At 43.2% G+C, this 17,802-nt stretch overlaps 1 protein-coding gene and 1 non-coding gene across 17 annotated transcripts in view; both read right to left on the reverse strand.

Annotated features, from left to right (window-relative positions):
• The window catches only part of PUM1 (pumilio RNA binding family member 1), a 133,266-nt gene that overhangs the window by 5,593 nt on the left and 109,871 nt on the right, over positions 1-17,802 (reverse strand). For 12 of the 16 annotated variants that reach the window (XM_053898259.1, XM_053898254.1, XM_053898238.1 and 9 more), the window contains 6 exons: positions 16,238-16,505; positions 14,549-14,678; positions 12,368-12,502; positions 8,616-8,753; positions 6,370-6,495; positions 4,949-5,070 (listed from right to left, as the gene is read on the reverse strand). In XM_053898259.1, coding sequence (XP_053754234.1) covers positions 4,949-5,070; positions 6,370-6,495; positions 8,616-8,753; positions 12,368-12,502; positions 14,549-14,678; positions 16,238-16,505 — 919 coding nt within the window. The remainder of the gene's footprint in view (positions 1-4,948; positions 5,071-6,369; positions 6,496-8,615; positions 8,754-12,367; positions 12,503-14,548; positions 14,679-16,237; positions 16,506-17,802) is intronic. The other 4 variants (XM_053898282.1, XM_053898230.1, XM_053898250.1 and 1 more) reach the window with 1 other exon arrangement.
• Positions 11,416-11,500, reverse strand: LOC128776004 (small nucleolar RNA SNORD103/SNORD85). Its single transcript, XR_008420980.1, has one exon. It is a non-coding gene; the product is annotated as a small nucleolar RNA SNORD103/SNORD85 (small nucleolar RNA).

Raw genomic sequence — 17,802 nt, forward strand, 5'->3', positions numbered from 1 at the left:
AGAGCATGGCACTTGAGACAGAGGCCTTGCAGGCTTGAGTCAGGAGTGTACGAGGAGGAACCACAGCACTCACTCAATGACCTCAGGCTGCCTCCTAAGAGTCCAGGGACAAGAACCACCTTACAGGTCTGTCGGCATTTCTAAACACTTCAGAAATACATCATCTTGGGAAAGGAAAACAGGAATGTGGCTACACTAAATCCAGAGGGGCCAGAGAGGGTGATTAAATTACATACAGCTGTGCCAATGGGTATTTCTCATCAAGGAGGGACTGATTCACTCATTAATGTCTGTTTCTAAAAATCAACACTACTCTGCATCTTGTGGGTCTGTGGGTATGAGGAAGTTGGGTGATGTCAAAGAATACACACCATCTGAAGGTGGATTACTGGAGCCAATACCTGGCAAAGAGGACGTCTGGTGGGCCGGTGGGCAGTTGAAGGCTTTGTAAAGGGTCCGTGACTGGGGGAAGGGCTGCTCTGGGTCACAGAACACTCAGAGAGAGTAGGAACTTAAATGACCAGACCTAGCTAATGTAGAAAGCCCCTGGGCACCTTGGTGGCTCAGCTGTTAAGCATCTGACTTCAGCTCAGATCACTATCTCATGGTTCGCGAGTTTAAAGCCCCACTTTGGGTGAACATGAGCCTTGCTCTGGGTGAGCCCCGCTTCTCTCTCTTTCTGTGCCTCTCTCTGCCCCTCGCTCACTTGTGCCCCCCCTCAAAAAATACATACATACACACAAAGTACATTTAAAAAAAATAAAGAAAGCTCTTCTGTGACAATCCTGAAAGATGGCCATTTAGCCTCTGCTTGGGAATTTCTAATAATTTGGAAGCATTACTTTCTAGGGCAACCTACCATATGGGTGAATGGCTCTGTTAAACATTCTTCATTTGTCTTACTTTTGCCTTCAGGGACTGAAAAAGGACATATATACCGACTTCACGAGGCACCTTAGAGCAGGTACTCTGTGTCTTACTCCTTCCAGAGGCCAGACCTGTGGATATCTCAGTAGTTAAGTAACTATCACCAGAATAATCCCCTACTCCACAAGTTTTTACACCATAAGAGGGTGCTGCTCCAAGGAGCTCCCAGTGTTCTCTATCATTTTGAACACAGAGCTTATATATATGCTTTTATTTAGAAAAGCAAATTCTCAAGCTAAACTGTCAAGAACTACCAACCCACTGGACATTTCTTAAGATATGCAGTGTAGATCAAGTCTGGTGAGCTAATCGATCAAGTCTAATTAAGACAAGAGCCTCTCCTTCTGACACCACACCATAGAAAACCTTCTCTTCCCACCTTCCTCCCGTAGCACTAAACATACAACTAACATACAGTTCTATTCTAGTGTGAGCTTAAGGTGTGGCACCGTGGAAGTGAATCTCCTAATGACCACTGGCTTCTCCTCAGCAGAAAAGGGAGTTAAGATATTACTGAACTGGTTCAGAGAGCACAAAGCCAGTCATGATCTCCAAATGTTCAGGCAAAGAATTCATCCCCTGTCAGGACCGCTCGGCTAGACTGTATGTACCTTTGTCCACTCCAGGCCTCGTTCCATAACAAATCAGTCTGCGTCAGAACAGAACTTCCTAACTGGATTGGGGACAGGACACTCACTCATCTGGATACAGGACTCAAGCCTCAACAGTGACCTGTCTTCCAAGGAAGCAAGCAGGTCAATCAGCTACCACCATGGGATCCCACTTGGCCAAAGGCTTCTACCCTCATGCATGACCCATGGTCCTGCAGTCTTTTAAGCTTATTCTAGTGTTTCTAAAACTGGAGCTCCCAGCCCATTTGTGGGCAGGGAGATCAACTTAGTGATTTGGGACCAGCTGCTGCTGCTTTTTAATGAAACAGAATTAATCACGGACAACACAGTTGTTCAGTTACACGTGCATGCATGTGCCTGTGCATGCAAAGTCAATGAAAATGTTACTTTTTATTCTGGGTCACTGCCAAAAACGTCAGAAAGTCACTCATCTATTTTATTGTTTTGTTTCTATTGATCTATTTCCAAGTATATCAGCTCTTTCTTCTGTTCTCTCTAATCTGCTGATACTAAAGCCACACAGTGAATTCTATTTCAGATGATTTATTTTCCTATTCTAGAATTTCCATTTTGTTCTTTTCATAATAAAGCTTCTAATTCTCTACTAGCATATCTTTTCATTCATTACAACCATATCTTCCTTTACATCTTTGACCATAACTGAAATAGCTGCTTTATAATCATTCTCTGCTAACTCTAATGTCAGGGTGGTGTGGAACTAGCTGCAGTTTTTCACTCTCCTATTTTTTCTTTTTTCTTGATTATGGCCAACGGCACATTTTCCTCTTTTCTAGACATAATAAATGATACACCGTAGAAACAGTTCTGTTATGTTCTTCCAAGAAGGTGACATCTGTTCCTTTTTTCAGTGTAGTTAACGTGGCTGAGCTCAAACTGCAAGCTTGTCCCAGGCCGCAGGGATCCCAGTGCAGCACTTCCATCCTTAGCTAGGCTGCCTCAGGTTCAGCCCATGCAAACCAATGTGATTCAGGAGTCAACCAGGTATTTGGGAAGGTTAAATGCGAGCCTCCCCGTCCCTGGTTCTCTTCCTTTCCAGGATTTCTCCCCTGTCACTTTGTCACTCTCATTGCCACGGCTGTCCCAAACTCTGCCTTATGGGAACACTGGAGATTTCTGATGCCAACTTTAGAAGCCCAGCATGGAGCAGAATGAGAAGCACCTATAGGCTAAAAGCCATTAAAACTGGGAAATTCCCTTGGGGTGCCCGGGTGGCTCAGTAGGTTAGGCGTCAGACTTCGGCTCAGGTCATGATCTCAAGGTCTGTGAGTTCCAGCCCCGCGTCAGGCTCTGTGCTGACAGCTCAGAGCCTGAAGCCTGCTTCGGACTCTGTGTCTCCTTCTCTCTCTCTGCCCCTCCCCCACGTGTGCTCTGTCTCTCAAAAATAAATGTAAAAAAATTTTTTTTAAAAACTGGGAAATTTCCTGATTATAGTCAACAACACTGCACTATAAAAATGCTAAGTTGCTGAGAGACTAGATCTGAATGGCATTCTTAACACAAAAAAGGAAATGGTAATTGGGGCACCTGGGTGGCTCAGTTAAGCGTCCGAATTTGGGCTCACGTTATGATCTCACAGTTTGGGAGTATGAGCCCTAAGCTGGGTTCTGTGCTACACAGAACCTACTTGGGATTCTCTCTCTGTCCCTCCCCAGGGCCTGTGTGTACACGCATCTGCTCTCTGTCAAATAAACTTTTAAAAAATTGAAAGGAAGGAAGGAAGGAAGGAAGGAAAAGAAAGAAAGAAAGAAAGAAAGAAAGAAAGAAAGAAAGAAAGAAAGAAAGAAAGAAAGAAAGAAAGAAAGAAAGAAGAAAATTGTATGTATGACATGATAAAGGTGTTAGCTGATGCTGCTGTGGTAATCATACTGTAATACAGAAATACATCAAACCGACATGCTGCATACCTCAAACTTACACAGTGCTGTCAATTATATCTCGATACAACTCGATACAAAAAGAAAACTCTGGAGTGCCTGGGTGGTTCCCTTGGTTAAGCATCCGACTCTTGATTTTAGCTGGGGCTCTTGATTTTAGCTCGGGCTACGATCTCATGGTCCGATCCCATGATTCATGGGTTTTCCCCCCACATCTGGCTCCACACTGACAGTGTGGAGCCTGCTTGGAATTCTCTCTCTCTTGCACATGCTCTCTCTCTCTCTCCCCCTCCCTCCCTCAAAATAAAAAAAGAAAAAAAGAAAAATCTAAAGGGGCAGGCGGGGAATTTCCCCAGTGCAATTACCTCCTTCCCAGTATCAATAAGCCTCCCCTTCCCCAACCCCTTCTGGTAACCACCTGCTCTTGGCCACACTGTAACGCCTAATGCCTTCAGCAAAATTTTTGGCATTTTGTCCACAATTTACAGTTGTCTGTTATCTGTGGAAGGATTGGGCCCAAAGTAGCTTTTCAGTCATTACCAGACCACAAGTCTATTGTAGCATTAATATTTATACTTAAGAGTGAGATATTAAATGCACTGAAAAACAAGAGGAGACAGTGACCCAAGGAAGCGTTCTAAGAGATTCTGCCCCTGCTTCCCTGGTCCTGGCAAATGTCCAAAAAATAAAAAATAAAATAAAATAAAAAAATAAAAAATAAAAATAAAAAGGCAATACAAGGTCTGAGAGACCCTGATATGGTTAGGCTGCTAAGACACTGGACCTAGGAGCGCGTTTATTCCTTTTCTCTATTTTCCATGCTGCCATCTCATAAAATTTAAAAACTTAGAGATGAACAATTTAAAAACAAGGTTGTAGAATCACAACTGCTTTGGAATTTACCCTAAGAGTCAGAGAAAAATATTCCCAAACTACAAATGACTATATTTGTACACCCATTCCACTCAGAAGACCACACCACTAATCCCTTGGAAGGGCCATCAATTTCTTCTCCAACCACTGCTGATTGTAAGTCACCTAAAACATCTTTCACAACCTGGGAATAACTAGTGCGTTTTATTCTTGATCTGCCACAACATGAAGACTGGAAAAGAGACTCTAAGAGTACTAATGCCTATATGTCAACATGACACACTACGTCTGAATTCTGGCACCAGAGAGGAAACTGAGTGAAGAACAAGAACAAGTAAGCTAACAAAATGCCCAGTTCACCAAAGTACAAGATTTAAGCTCTTCAGAAACACAATCCCCATATTTCAAAGTGGGTGACTGGGGGCGGGAAGAGCCACTAAGGGACCTGTTTTGTTTTATACTCTATGATAGTAGAACCATTTGACGTTTTAAGCTGTATATACCTTGAGAAAAACATTTTTGAAAGAAGAGAATGAAAATTCATTCTTTCTCCCTCGCTTTGAAATACAATGTAATAATTCCTTCTGGAAAACAGAGTTTGTATGAATTCAAAGCTCGTACCTTGCGAATTTGTGCTGACTCAATACAAGCACATTGCCTCGGATTTCTGCTACAATTTTACTTTTATCCTCAGGACGACCGTGCTCCAATACATGCTGGATTACATAGTTTCCATACTGATCCTGTTTGAGAAACAACAGAAATAAAATTGATGTAAAAATTAGTTCTGTGGGTTACCTAAATCCTTACATCTAATCAACACCTACCTACCTTTCTGTAGCACCATGACGGCTGCCTGAATACCAACGAACACTGAAGAATTTTTAAAATGGATAGGGAGTGACAATTTTTCTCTATCATTATAAAACAGGAACGTATTACCAGACAATGGAATAGTCCTGTATATTTATGCCCAAGGATCCTAGTTTGGTTCTTCAAAAGTACTAGACGCCAAAAAGTAGGCCTCTTCTTGTTTAAAAAAGGAAGGGGGGGGGAGAGGGAGGGAGGCTGTGTAGGTAGGAATAAAGAGCTATTTTTCTCTCAAACAGAAATTTATCTCATAAGAAAAATGGGAAACAATGCTTATGTCCAACAAAACAGACAATACCTAATTAAACAACATCACAAGCATACAATGGATGTACTCACTCATCTACAGGTAAAGATACTTTTAAGAGAATAAATGTGTGTAAGTAAGGAATTTCAGTGGCAAAAAGATTTGCGAGATGCAAAAATTTAAGTGTACAAATAATACTTCGAAAGAAAAGTGCCCAGACCAAATGTGTTTGCTTCTGTGTGGCAGGATTACGGATGCTTTCTTCAGTTTTACTGCTACTTCCTGCACTTCCAATTTTTCCTCTTTTCGTTTTTTAAGTGGGCTTCGCGCCCAGCATGGAGCCCAATGCAGGGCTTGAACTCTCAACCTTCAGATCAAGAACTGAGCTAAGATCAAGAGATGCTTAACCACAGGCGCCCATACCATTTTTTTCTACAGTGAGTATTTAATACCTCACACCAAAACAAGCCACAAACACCAACAAAAATGCTGCTTCAGCACAATAATCCGACTTGTAGAAAGTGTTCTACTGGTTGCTGCGATGTGGGAGAAATGTTTAGTGGCAGAAGCAAAAGAAAGTATCAAAGCAAAAAAGAAGTCCTCTAATCCACTCAGTTCATTTGAAATGATGAGGTTCAGACCCACAGAGATTAAACGACCTAAGGTGGCACCGCGAGCCGGTCCACGACAGGCGGCCGGCAGGCAGCGCCCTTCGCTCCGAGGCCGGGCTCTCTTCATCACCCATAGTCACAAAACACAAACCAGGATGGCATACATGAAAACCTGCCCCAAAGCTTCAATGGGCATTTTGAACACGTGAACGCGAACTCTTCCGGAACGGATACCTGTGCTGAGAAAACGCACGGGCTGTGGGCCTGCACGAGCCCACAGGTGTTTGCAGTTACTCTACCGGCAACTCCACTACCTGTACAAGCTGCTCCGTGTGCTGGTGAAGCTCCTCTAAAATGGGGAGAGTCTGGTCAGGGAGACAGTGCTCCAGGATCCTCTGAATCACTCGGCAGCCGTAAGGATGCGTGGACAAAGCAAATACCTAGGGCAGACGAGCAAAGAAAGCCAAAAAAGACAGTTGCCACTTTCAACGCTTCAGTGTTGTTCACATACACATTATTCTGTTAATCTTTGCAAAGACTCTGACAGAGAGTGAGAATTATTCTTACCTTACAAATGAGATAACTGAAGCTTCTAGAAGTTTACATAATGTGCTTGCAGCCATACAGATAGTAACTGACAGAGCCGGGGTACTACGTCCTAGTCTTGACTCAAAAGCCCCAATTATACATAGGACACATTTGAGTTCTCTCTACAAATAGTAGGGTGTATGTGTGTGCGTGTGTGTGTGCGCGTGTGCGTGTGTGTAAACCCATTTACCTATTCTAGGGATTCACAAATGTACATAAATTCTGAGCTGAAAAGGACTTCTCTAAGAAGCCTAGAAAGGAACAGAGAATTAGTCGAGGTCATAAAAAACAATTAAGAGTCCACGGTGTCAAAAGACAGGGTTAAAAACAGAAAAAGAAAGGGCTAGGATCATAAATGCTTTCATCTAACCAACGCTGCAATCTTCTACATTTAATTAGGGTGTTTTTCCAGCAATGAGCAAGAAAAGCTTCCTCTTTTGTTGCGTCTGGAAGAAGACAGGCACCTGGGCTTCGGCTCCAGATCACTCAGTCTCGATTCTGTCCTTCCTAGTGTGAATAGTGTGAATGACCTGGAGAAACCCGCACCCCCTCTCTGCCCCCTGCTCTGTTACCAGGAATAATCACAGGAATAATAAGCACAGAAACAACAGCTCACACTTCCTAGATGTTGACCAAGTGTCAATGCACTAAGGGCTTTTTATGTGGGTTTTTTAGACGTAGCTGTATATGCACAACTGTGTACCTCAACAGTATAAAGCACAGTTCTGCTTGATTCTATAAAAAAGGTTAAAAACTCACAGTCTGTAACAAATGAACTTATTTCACTCAACATTATGTTTCAGGTATTTACTTATTATACTGTGAAACTTCTGCTGGGCAAGTATTTGAGTTTGTTATTTTAATTTCTGTCCAACCCTCTGCTGATTGATAGACATCTAGATTCTTTAGTCTTTTCTAGGAGAATAATGCTGCTTTCAACATGTCTAAATATGTCTCGTAGTATCCACATGTAGACATTCCCCCAGCGACACACCTAGCCTAGGAATGCCAGCATAGGAAATACAAATGTTGAACCTTGAAGGTGATACAAAAGTATTTTCCTAATGGCTGTGCTAATATCTATTCCCACCACCGGTGATCAGATCCCACATTCCTGCCAGGACACCGCGACTGATGGGCAAACAATGCCTATCCTCTGTGTCCTTATTTTGCATTTTCCTGACTAACAGAATTATGTTTTCATAGATGGACTGGCAATTTGTGTTTCTTTTGTCTGTTAATGCCTTTGGCCCGTTTTCACACTAATTTGTACTGTACTCTTTTGATTACAGGAGTTCTTTATATATTCCGGTTATTAATTGACAGTTTCATCTTGAAAATATTCTCTCCCATTTGGTAGCTTAATCTACTTTTACTTTCTTTGCTGTCAATTTCAATAAATGTAAAATGTTAAACAGATCTTTTTTCATTAACTCAGAAAATCCAAACAACCCCCCCTGAGTTAAAGCCTGCAATCTCCTTACCGCTGCTATAATTGAGCAAACCGCAAAACCTAACAACTCTAAAATCCCACTTCAATCTAGGCTCAGCAGTACCCATGACTGCACCTGAAAATCTACTTGGTATTTACCATCTTTTTCCCTTTAAAGACAAAAACAAAAAACCAATTTCACAGACCCAAGAAGGAGATGCGTTTTACTCTCTTTGTTCCGCGTAGCTTAGGAGAGTGTGAGGATGATGCTTCAGGAAAAAGAAATGAATGGCAACAGCCAATCAAGGGGCAATTCTGGAAAAATCACAGTATAAAAAAAGGAAAACAAAAAACCATCTGCCTGGAAGCTGGTGCTAAGATCACAGGGGCTCTTACGACACACAGGTAAATAGGAGAAACTAGAAGCTATCTCTGGTGGGGTGGCCACTTAGGGACACCCCACAAATGCTACCCTGTTCTCTGCTCACAATGCAAACACCCATCAATTTGGTTCCTTTGTTTCTTTCGTAAGTCACTTACCTGCCCCTTAAACGCATCGATGATGAACTGCAAAGACTGGGGCTGCACGCATTCAATGCATTTCTGAACCACGTGATTACCATTCTGGTCTTTCACACACTTCAGGACGTGGCCGTCTAGCTCCCGAACCATCTCGTTCTATTAGAGGAGACAAGGAAAGAAAGCACCACCAGAATCACAGCAAGCAAACTCCTGGACAATCGACAGTCTCCCTGCGAAACACAAAGCACCAGGCAGAGAGTCTGTGACGAAGCAGCAGGACAGCACAGCTGTGGCACTGTGACAGCACACCGGCACCAAGTGAAGGACGCAGTTTTTGCATGTTAGCAAACTTCCTGTAATAGGAGCCTGTCTTCAAAAAAGTTCTCTAACTCGCAAAAGGCCTCAGAGACTTTATAAAAACGTAGACATCTCTAGAAAAGAACGTGTACAAACTACACTGTCGTCGAGAACTTCACATATAATTTATCACATTCTTAACATGACAACCCTGTAAGGTACATATTATTAATAATGAGAAGAGCAGGGGCCCTGGGTGGCTCGGTCCGTTAAGCGTAGGACTTCAGCTCAGGTCATGACCTCGTGGTTCCTGGGTTCAAATCCTGCGTCAGGCTCTGTGCTGACAGCTCAGAGCCTAGAGCCTGCTTTGGATTCTGTGTCTCCCTCACTCTCTGTCCCTTTCCCCGCTCTCCCTCAAAAACAAATAAACATTAAAAAAATTAAGAAGAAGAATCAATCTACAGCTTACAGTATGCTAGACATATCTCTTAAGTGCTTAACACTCTTTGACCCAGTGAATCCTCCTAATAATCCTGTGTACTGGACACCATTACAGATGAGGAAACCAGAGCACAAATGATTTGACTTGTTAAAATCACAGACCTACACTGCCAAGATTCAAACCCAAGCAATCTGGCGCCTGTGTGGTAAAACAACGTGGGTCAGTAATTACCTGTGTCAATTACATATGATACTGCCCACACCTAAGAAGGAGGGGCCTCTGAGAGGGATTAAGCACCAGAATTCTGGTTACAGGTCTGTCACTCCCAACATGATCTTTCCACAGGGCCAAGGACTGAAGGACAGCAGGGAGAGCACTCTCAGAGAATACAGAAGACCAGACATTGAGTTACGTGAGTGCGTGACGTGTGTGTATGTATGTGTGTGTGTGTGTGTGTGTGTATGAGAAACTCCGGAAGTACAGGAGAAGACCAGACACCGGAGTTGTAAGCGTGGGAGTTGCAAGCATGCGTGCACATGTGTAGGGAATGAGTGGAAGCGACAAGAAAAAGGTGTTGAGATTTTCACTGGATCCCTTTCTTGATGCTGAGTACCTGCACCATGGCTGGGCCCTAGTATGTGCTGCCCAATCTCCTTGCTCGATCCAATCTCTGTCTACTCGCTCCCCTGTGCTGAACATGTATTTATAGTGGGAACTACGAACCAGTCAAAACGGTGATGTTTGTGAACACAAGGTCTCAAATCTCTGAGTTGCTCAATATGTCAAAGCAGCTAAGAGTTATCCCATTTATACGGGGGGGGGGGGGGGGGGTGGAATCCAAGATTACAATGCCAGGGACCAAACCAGCCAAAGGCAATAGACTGAGGAAAGTTTCCTAAAGCAATTAATCAAATGTCAGGGAAAACAAATTTATTCTGGAAATATAATTATGGGAATGGCAAATGGAGAATGATAGCTATATACAAAGACAAGGAACACTTTTAATCAAAATAAAGGGGAGATGGCTTCCTTGTATATTTTCTGGAGCCCATAAAAACTCCACTGGAGAGGAGTTAATTTCATGTAAAATAATAAACTTGCATCCAAATAACAGTAAACTATCCACACCAGGAAGAGTCCTACCAGGTCCACAACAAGGTACACAAAGAAACCAGACCAGAAAAAAAAAAAAAAACAAACACAGAAATATAGAGTAGAAAGAACAACTCAAGGGGAGAGTGAAAAGCAACTACAGTGTAGCCATCCAATCAGAAAAAAAAACAAACAGTAAACTCTGAAAAGATGGAGACAAAATCAACAATTTAGGGGCACTTGGGTGGCTCAGTTGGTTGAGCATCCGACTCTTGATTTCCGCTCTCATGATCTTATGGTCGTGAGATGGAGCCCCATGTTGGGGCTCTGTGCTGAGCGTGAAATCTGCTTAAGAGTCTTTTTCTCTCTCCCTGTCCCTCTCCCCAACCCACTCATGCTCTCTCTCAAAAAATTAAATAAATAAATAAATAAATAAATAAATAAATAAATAAATAAATAAATACATAAATAAATACATAAATAAATATCAACAGTTTATCACAATCCTGAGAGAGGGCAAAGATGGGGGACATTCCTGGGAAACTATAATACTCCTCCTTTCTCTGAGCTAGTGAGAATTATAGTCAAAGAGTAAGAAACTTCCATGTTCCAAAGAAACGAGAAAATTTAAGAAGAAAGATTCACTCATGAAGTTTTCATCCATGAAAATCCCAGGGAAAACTGAAACTGATAATGCTTCTGATCATTAGAAGAAAAAAAGAGTAGCTGAGTCCCTGCTTCTAATTCCCGACATGCACACCACTTTACCACTGCCACGTCTCCGGACAGAGCGCGGAGCGAACCCCAACCCTGCCCGTGTGTCCCCAACATCCCCTCTGCCTTCACCAGCGTCTCAACACACCTCTCCCTGAGCCTCCCAACTTGAAGGACTCCGGACGCCCCCAGCCTTCGACTGCCATCGCCAACACCACCGCGATGCCCCGTCGTGTTGCGTCGTGTTGCGAACTGGAGGCGGCGGGCGCCTCGCCTGGCTCAGAACTTGAGTCCTTAACAAAGATTCTCATTACCGAACTTTGTTCTCAGCGAGGGCAAGTGGCTCATCACTGCCAGACCGAGGCCAACACCTTCCCCTCAGATAGGGCAGAGGGAGTTCAGAGCCCAAAGGCTGAGGGTTCGCATCAGACGCACCCCGGGGCTCGCGGCACCGCCCAGCACAAACACAGCTGCGGCTCACCTGCTGGCTGGGCCCGCCCTGCGACTGTTCCTCCAGCCACGCACGGGCTGCTTCTGGGGCTTTCGGCGTCGCTCCCCCACACACAGCACCTTAACATTTCAGATTTCCGTCCCTTTTCTCCTCGCTCCTCCTTAGCCTAGACTTGCCCTCCCGCCAAGCCTCGGGCACGTGCTCTCGCATGCCCCCCCCCGCCCCCCACGCCCAGCTTTCCACGGCTCTTCCCCACGCTGCGCTCTGTGGGCAGGGACCAGTCTTCGTCCTCCCCGCGCTGGCGCCTGGCACAGAGCGGGCACCAGGTCAGTGTGCCAGGCCAGGCACTCGCTCAGTAAAAGGTGGTGGGATGAATGAATAAGAAGTGAAGGAAAATGGAAGGTGGGCTGGATAATCCAAGTTTGATTGGCCGGAGTGGTTAGTTCAAGTTGAACACAACAACAACTTACTAGTATTTTACTGGCTTTAATTCTTATCCAACAAAAGTGTCTCTTGTAAAATTACACCTACTGAAGCCTGGTTGATGAAAAGAGTGTTTGAAACCAACAGCCTTATTAACAAAACACACTTGATCTACTGTAAATTTACAAAATTAATCACACAGCTCATGCTTGCCATGCACAGAAAGGCAGCCACAAGCACCAAAGGAAACCGTAAAAGAAAACTAAAGACTGACAAATGTACAGGATTCACTACTACACGTGTCACGGAGAAACATCGAACACCAAGAGAAAAGTTAAAGGGGAAACTTACAATTACCTGCTGGTCTGAGGGAATAAATTCAAGAGCTTTCTGGATAACACGGCAGCCATACATCTGCAGTGCCAATGACAGGACGTGGCCTCGAATGCGTTCTGCCAACGCCAGCTTCTGTTCAAGGCTGCCAAACTAGACATAATGTGTGGGTGAACACCATTACTTAGGTAGAAGGAAAGAAACCAGAGAAGGCAAAACATCCATTATTCTGTATCAACCACTGGCATAACCTCTTTTAGCTCTGTCACTAGGATTAATGAACTAAACCTTTTTGTTCAAAAAAAAATCTTTGTTTCTTCAAGGCAAGAGTTCTCAGCCTCTGACTGCAAGGAACCCTCTTTAATGTTGAAAAGCTTCTCACATACCCAACAACAGCAGTTTCACTACTAATACCCGCGAAACAAATATGGAATTCCTCAAAGCTGCCATTAATCCACTATTAAGTGAATTTATACTCCTATTAATTATAAGAGCATTTATACATATTTACTCTAAAAATAGTAATACACGTGGGAAACATTGTTTATTGGAACTTTCGACAGTGTATGGGAAAGACTCAAGCACTTCTTGGAGCAAAGCTATGGCACTCAGGTGTCCAAGGCCCGTGGATTAGAAAGTTCCTCTTTCATCTACTGGAAACTTAACATAGGGGCACCCTGTTTTGAAGTAGGGTTCTACATCACTCTAAGAATTGAAATGTTCTATTTACACAAGGCAACGGAGTCTGGGGGTACATTAGTTGAAGCAAGAAGTCAGGCTGCACAAGTGCCAAAACTCTTCCTAGAATGATCTCCCATTGCTGGCCTTTTATTTTCATCTGAACGGCATAATCATGCGAGTGAAGGAGACTTTATATATAATCAGCTTCCCAAACCCACTCATTCCCCACACAAGGGAACTACGGACCAGGGGCGTTGTCTGAGCCAGGACGTTCTCTGGCTCGTCCCAAGTCATACAGCTATAATCCACTGTTCATTCGGCCACCTCTACCTGCATATTAACCTCTAGAGGTGGAGAGCTCTACATTTTTAGATCTGTGACAAAAGGGTCACAGAGTGAAAGCTGTTCTAAAATCAATAATGTAAGTCATTTTAAGTTGATTCCTTAGTGTATCACTAACGAATCACTAACAAAAAAACTTAAGTCTTTATGAGAAAAGTTGGAGAGACAAAGGCTATGAGCCATTTTTTTTTTTTTAATCTTCATACAAACTGCATAAAACAAGATGCATAAAATTTACAAATTTCTTTTGATTGGGGAAGGTAATGTCCACTTCCGGCATTTTTCTCTGTACCAGACTCTTCTCAATGTTTCATTCCCTTCTGGATTTAGGACTTGGAATTGTTGATATCAGTCTACCTGCCTTTCTGACACCAGTTTAGTGGTGGAAACAGACTTTAATCCAACTCTATTAATCCTTTCCAAAAACAACGGTAACAAGAGTGGATGTTATTCACAACAATAGAAGTAAATAAGAAACCAAAGCTGAAGGATCAGCTAAAAAGAAGCGTTTAATAATCTTCAGAACTATAGTTTAAAATAAAAAAACACTACAGTCGACATTCAAAGATAACTCTCTAGGAATTCTAAAAACAAAAATTCATTTTTGGAGCATGTGAATGGCTCAGTCAGTTAAGTGTCCAACTCCTGATCTCGGCTCAGGTCATCGATCTCACAATTTGTGGGTTTGAGCCCCACATCGGGTTCAGTGCCAACATCGTGGAGCCTGCTTGGGATTCTCTCTCTCCCTCTCTCTCTGCCCCTCCCCTGCTCATGTTCTTGTTCTCTGTCTTTCAAAATTAAATAAACTAATTTTTTTCATCTTTTAGAACACTTTATCGTGATCCTACTAAAATATCTTACAAAGATTATTTCCTCTAAAAATGACACGTTTGGCGAAATGATTATAACAATCAGAAGTAACGTGCTAGTTTCTAAATGGGGACAGCAGTTCTCCAAACACATTTTTAAAACAGACTGGCACATCTGTTTGGGTATTTAAATGATATACTGCTGCCGTATCGTTTAAATGGAGAAACATTTAAAAGCTCTTCAAAAAGACCACACACGCTTCATTTTGAGGACTGGAATGGGATTGCCATTCTAAAAACAGCTAATGAAAATCAAAATGCTCTGGAGATTCTCTAACGTCAAAGGATAGAAAGAACAAAGGCTTACTTCAAAGAACTTCTGAATGACGTAATTTCCGAACACATCCACCATTAGCTGGTAAGCGGCCTGGAGGATTTCATTGAAGACAAGCTGGCGTTCAGCTGGTGTGGCTCGCTCTAGTTTTAGCTGAATGAATCTGAAGTACAAAAGAAATGGCAATCCTAGCATCTCAGGAAGACTTGGGGAAATAAGGATTGGCTCAATTTATATAATGTATCGGTTCTGAAACTGTGTGTGTGTGTGTGTGCATACATGGGCACACACACACAAGTGTTATTTAAATGAATTACTTGAAGGGCGCCTGGGTGGCTCAGTTGGTTAAGTGTCCGACTCTTGATTTCGGCTCAGGTCATGATCTCACGGTTCTTGGGTTCGAGGCCCAACATCGTGCTCCTTGCTGACAGTGGGGGGAGCCTGCTTGGGATTCTCTCTCCCCCCTCCCCTTCCTCTGCCCCTCGCTCTCTCCCTCTCAAAATAAACTGAAACAAGGAGGGGGTCAGGAAAAGAGGGGGGGTTGAAGGTGGACAGAACACAGGGAGAACCCTACCTGACTTTTTCCTTTAGAAACGAGTCCCACATCAATAAACTGAGAGCTTACAGCCCTTACTGTCTTCTTTAAACTCATGCTAATACAAAGCAGTAGTCAGTCATGACGCGGAAGAGTTGTTATTTATGCCTGCAAATGTCTTCTGAAGTAGTAACTACTCAGTTTTCATTTTTCAGGTTCAGGTGACTATGTAAGAAAAACCGTGTTGTCTCTCAACCTGGTCTATAGGATCCAAATACAAGAAATCGCCCAGTCGCGAGATGGCAGAACCCAAAGAGGAGGTGGATTCTTTAGAAGCTGTTTCAGTGGGCACAGAGAGCAAGAAAGAGACATGGAGACAAACGGGAAGGAAGGACGGATGATGTCACCATAATTAGGCTTTTTCCCCAGGACCAGGGTGGTCCCTTTCTGTGAAGCCCACTGGAACAGCCAAACAGGGAGAAGTAAACTCTGTTTTATATGGCAGCTTCCTTCTTCCCTCTCACCTCTATGCAGACTCTCTCACGTCTACAGAGCGGAACAACAAAGAAAAATGGTGGAGCTACCTTACTCCTGAGCAGGAGAAATCCAAACTTATATGTGAATAATGTCTCTTTAAGAACTAGACTCTTAATAGTGATTAAAATAGCAAAAGTGTGGGGACGCCAAGTGTCCAGCTCTTGATTTCAATTCAGGTCACGATCTCATGGTTCATGAGTTCAAGCCCTGCATCGGGCTCCACCCTCACAGCTCAGAGCCTGCTTAGGATTCTTTCTCTCCCTCTCGCTCTGCCCCTCCCCCATGCACTTCCTCTCAAAATCTATAAACTTAAACATACAGTAGCAAAAGCATGCATATATCTTTGTGTTAATGTTTCTGTTCCTTAAATTACAGATAATCTGTGAGGTTCCCATGAATTCGGAACACCACAATAAGGTAAAAAGGTTTGTTTTCAGCATGTGATCCAGATTACTAAACGGCTCTTTTCAATCACCCGGATATCTAGTGATTCTCACATCTACATCCCTCTGAAATACATAATGGGAAGCACACAAAAAGGCAAACTTTCGATTGCTTTATGGCAATTTACTAGTGTCTACCTTCTCTGAGGCACGGAATTTAAGGCATTAAGATTTCAGTTACCTTAAGTGCCAAAGCCAAGTCCTCACCTGGACCCATGCTGGTCTTGGGAAAACTCCATTATATGCCCAGCAATCTCCCGCAGTTGTAAATTGGGGTACCGGTTATTTCGAAAATCTTCCAGAAGCCTGCTCCTGCCAGAGGGCATGACATCAGACATTCCATATCGCAACCGGGAGGAAGAAAACAGGGTGCTGCTGGGGCTGAAGAGACTGGAGGCACTGCTCGCGCTGCGGTACTTGGCTTCAGCGCCTGGAGCAGCAGAGATGTATCTTCCACTGCCATTTGTGAGTCCTCCTGTTGGTTACAGAACAGGGGAACTCAAGACTCGCTCTTAAGGAATTTTGTTTACGAGAGGAAAAAGCATCCCACACACGAAAGCCTGCATCATTTCTGATTTTGCTTCAATTCTGCTGCTTTCATGTTAAGATTCAATTCCATTCATGCCACAGTTTTTATAAGGCCAGCTCACCAAAGTAGAAAGAAATTTCTACTCAGTACAAAGACTGAGAGGGGGACGCTTTTGTCCACCGACAGGGCACTGCTAACGACAGACAGTGCAGCCCCTCGTAAGTAAAACGACCGCGGAAGTGCCTGCCCTGTGAACCAGCACCTGAGCACCAGAAATCCGAAAACACAACGCACAGAGACCTCAGTGGTTTTCTGCTCTGAGCTCTGGGGAGACTCCTGCCATCAGTGGAATGATCCCACTCCCACCGGAAACCCTTCCTCTAAAAAGGAAAAGGAAAAAAGAAAACAAACCAGAGTACCCAGACTGGTCTGTTTTATATAAAGAGCCTCCCAAAAAGCTTTCAAAGAATGGTTTTGCCACTAAACAGAAATCTGAAAATCACTAAGGCACCCCAGGCCGAGGAGGAGACACAAGGAGTCGAAAAAAAGCACATATGCTTCGCAATGGAAGGTTTTCAAGTTCTGCATCCGGAACGGCAGCTCTTAGCACCTTCTAGTGGGGCACAGGCTGAAATGACTGCGACAGCGACAACTCTCCTGCCGCTGATACTGTGGTTTGAACTGGCAACACGGGAATAATAACTGTGAAGCCCTAGAGATAAAATAAAGACCAAAGGCTTATCGAAATGTAAAGCAGACTAATAAATTATTATGAGTAAAATAATAGAAAATAAATAAATAAATAAATAAATAAATTGTTATGAGTATATATTTTTCAATATTCTTACTGGCTGTTTCTTAACTTTAGACTACACTATAAAAAAAGATGGGTAAAAAAAAAAGCCCTTTTTGTGTGTCATTTTACCTCACTCCTTTTAAACCAAAAGGCAAAGTAGGTAAGAAACACCACAAAAGTCACAAAGAACACAGAGGAAAAACAACTCAGGATCCGTGAGAAAAGTCACGCAGTGTGAACTGTCCATTAACATCTTCACGAGATGTTAACGAATGTCTGCTCTGGAGTTTAATGGCAGCTACAAAAAGATAACGAGCTTGGATTTCCCCACAGTATTCCAGGGCTCGGCTTCAAAGGCCTGGATCCCACAGAAAGTAACAGGACCAAAAGGAAAAGGCTTGATGTTACAATCTGTGAAACATTTACTGAGCATCTGTCCGATGCTAG

This window comes from Panthera pardus, unplaced genomic scaffold (genome assembly GCF_024362965.1).
Source record: "Panthera pardus isolate Hobbes unplaced genomic scaffold, ASM2436296v1 HiC_scaffold_11, whole genome shotgun sequence".
Lineage (NCBI taxonomy): Eukaryota > Metazoa > Chordata > Mammalia > Carnivora > Felidae > Panthera > Panthera pardus.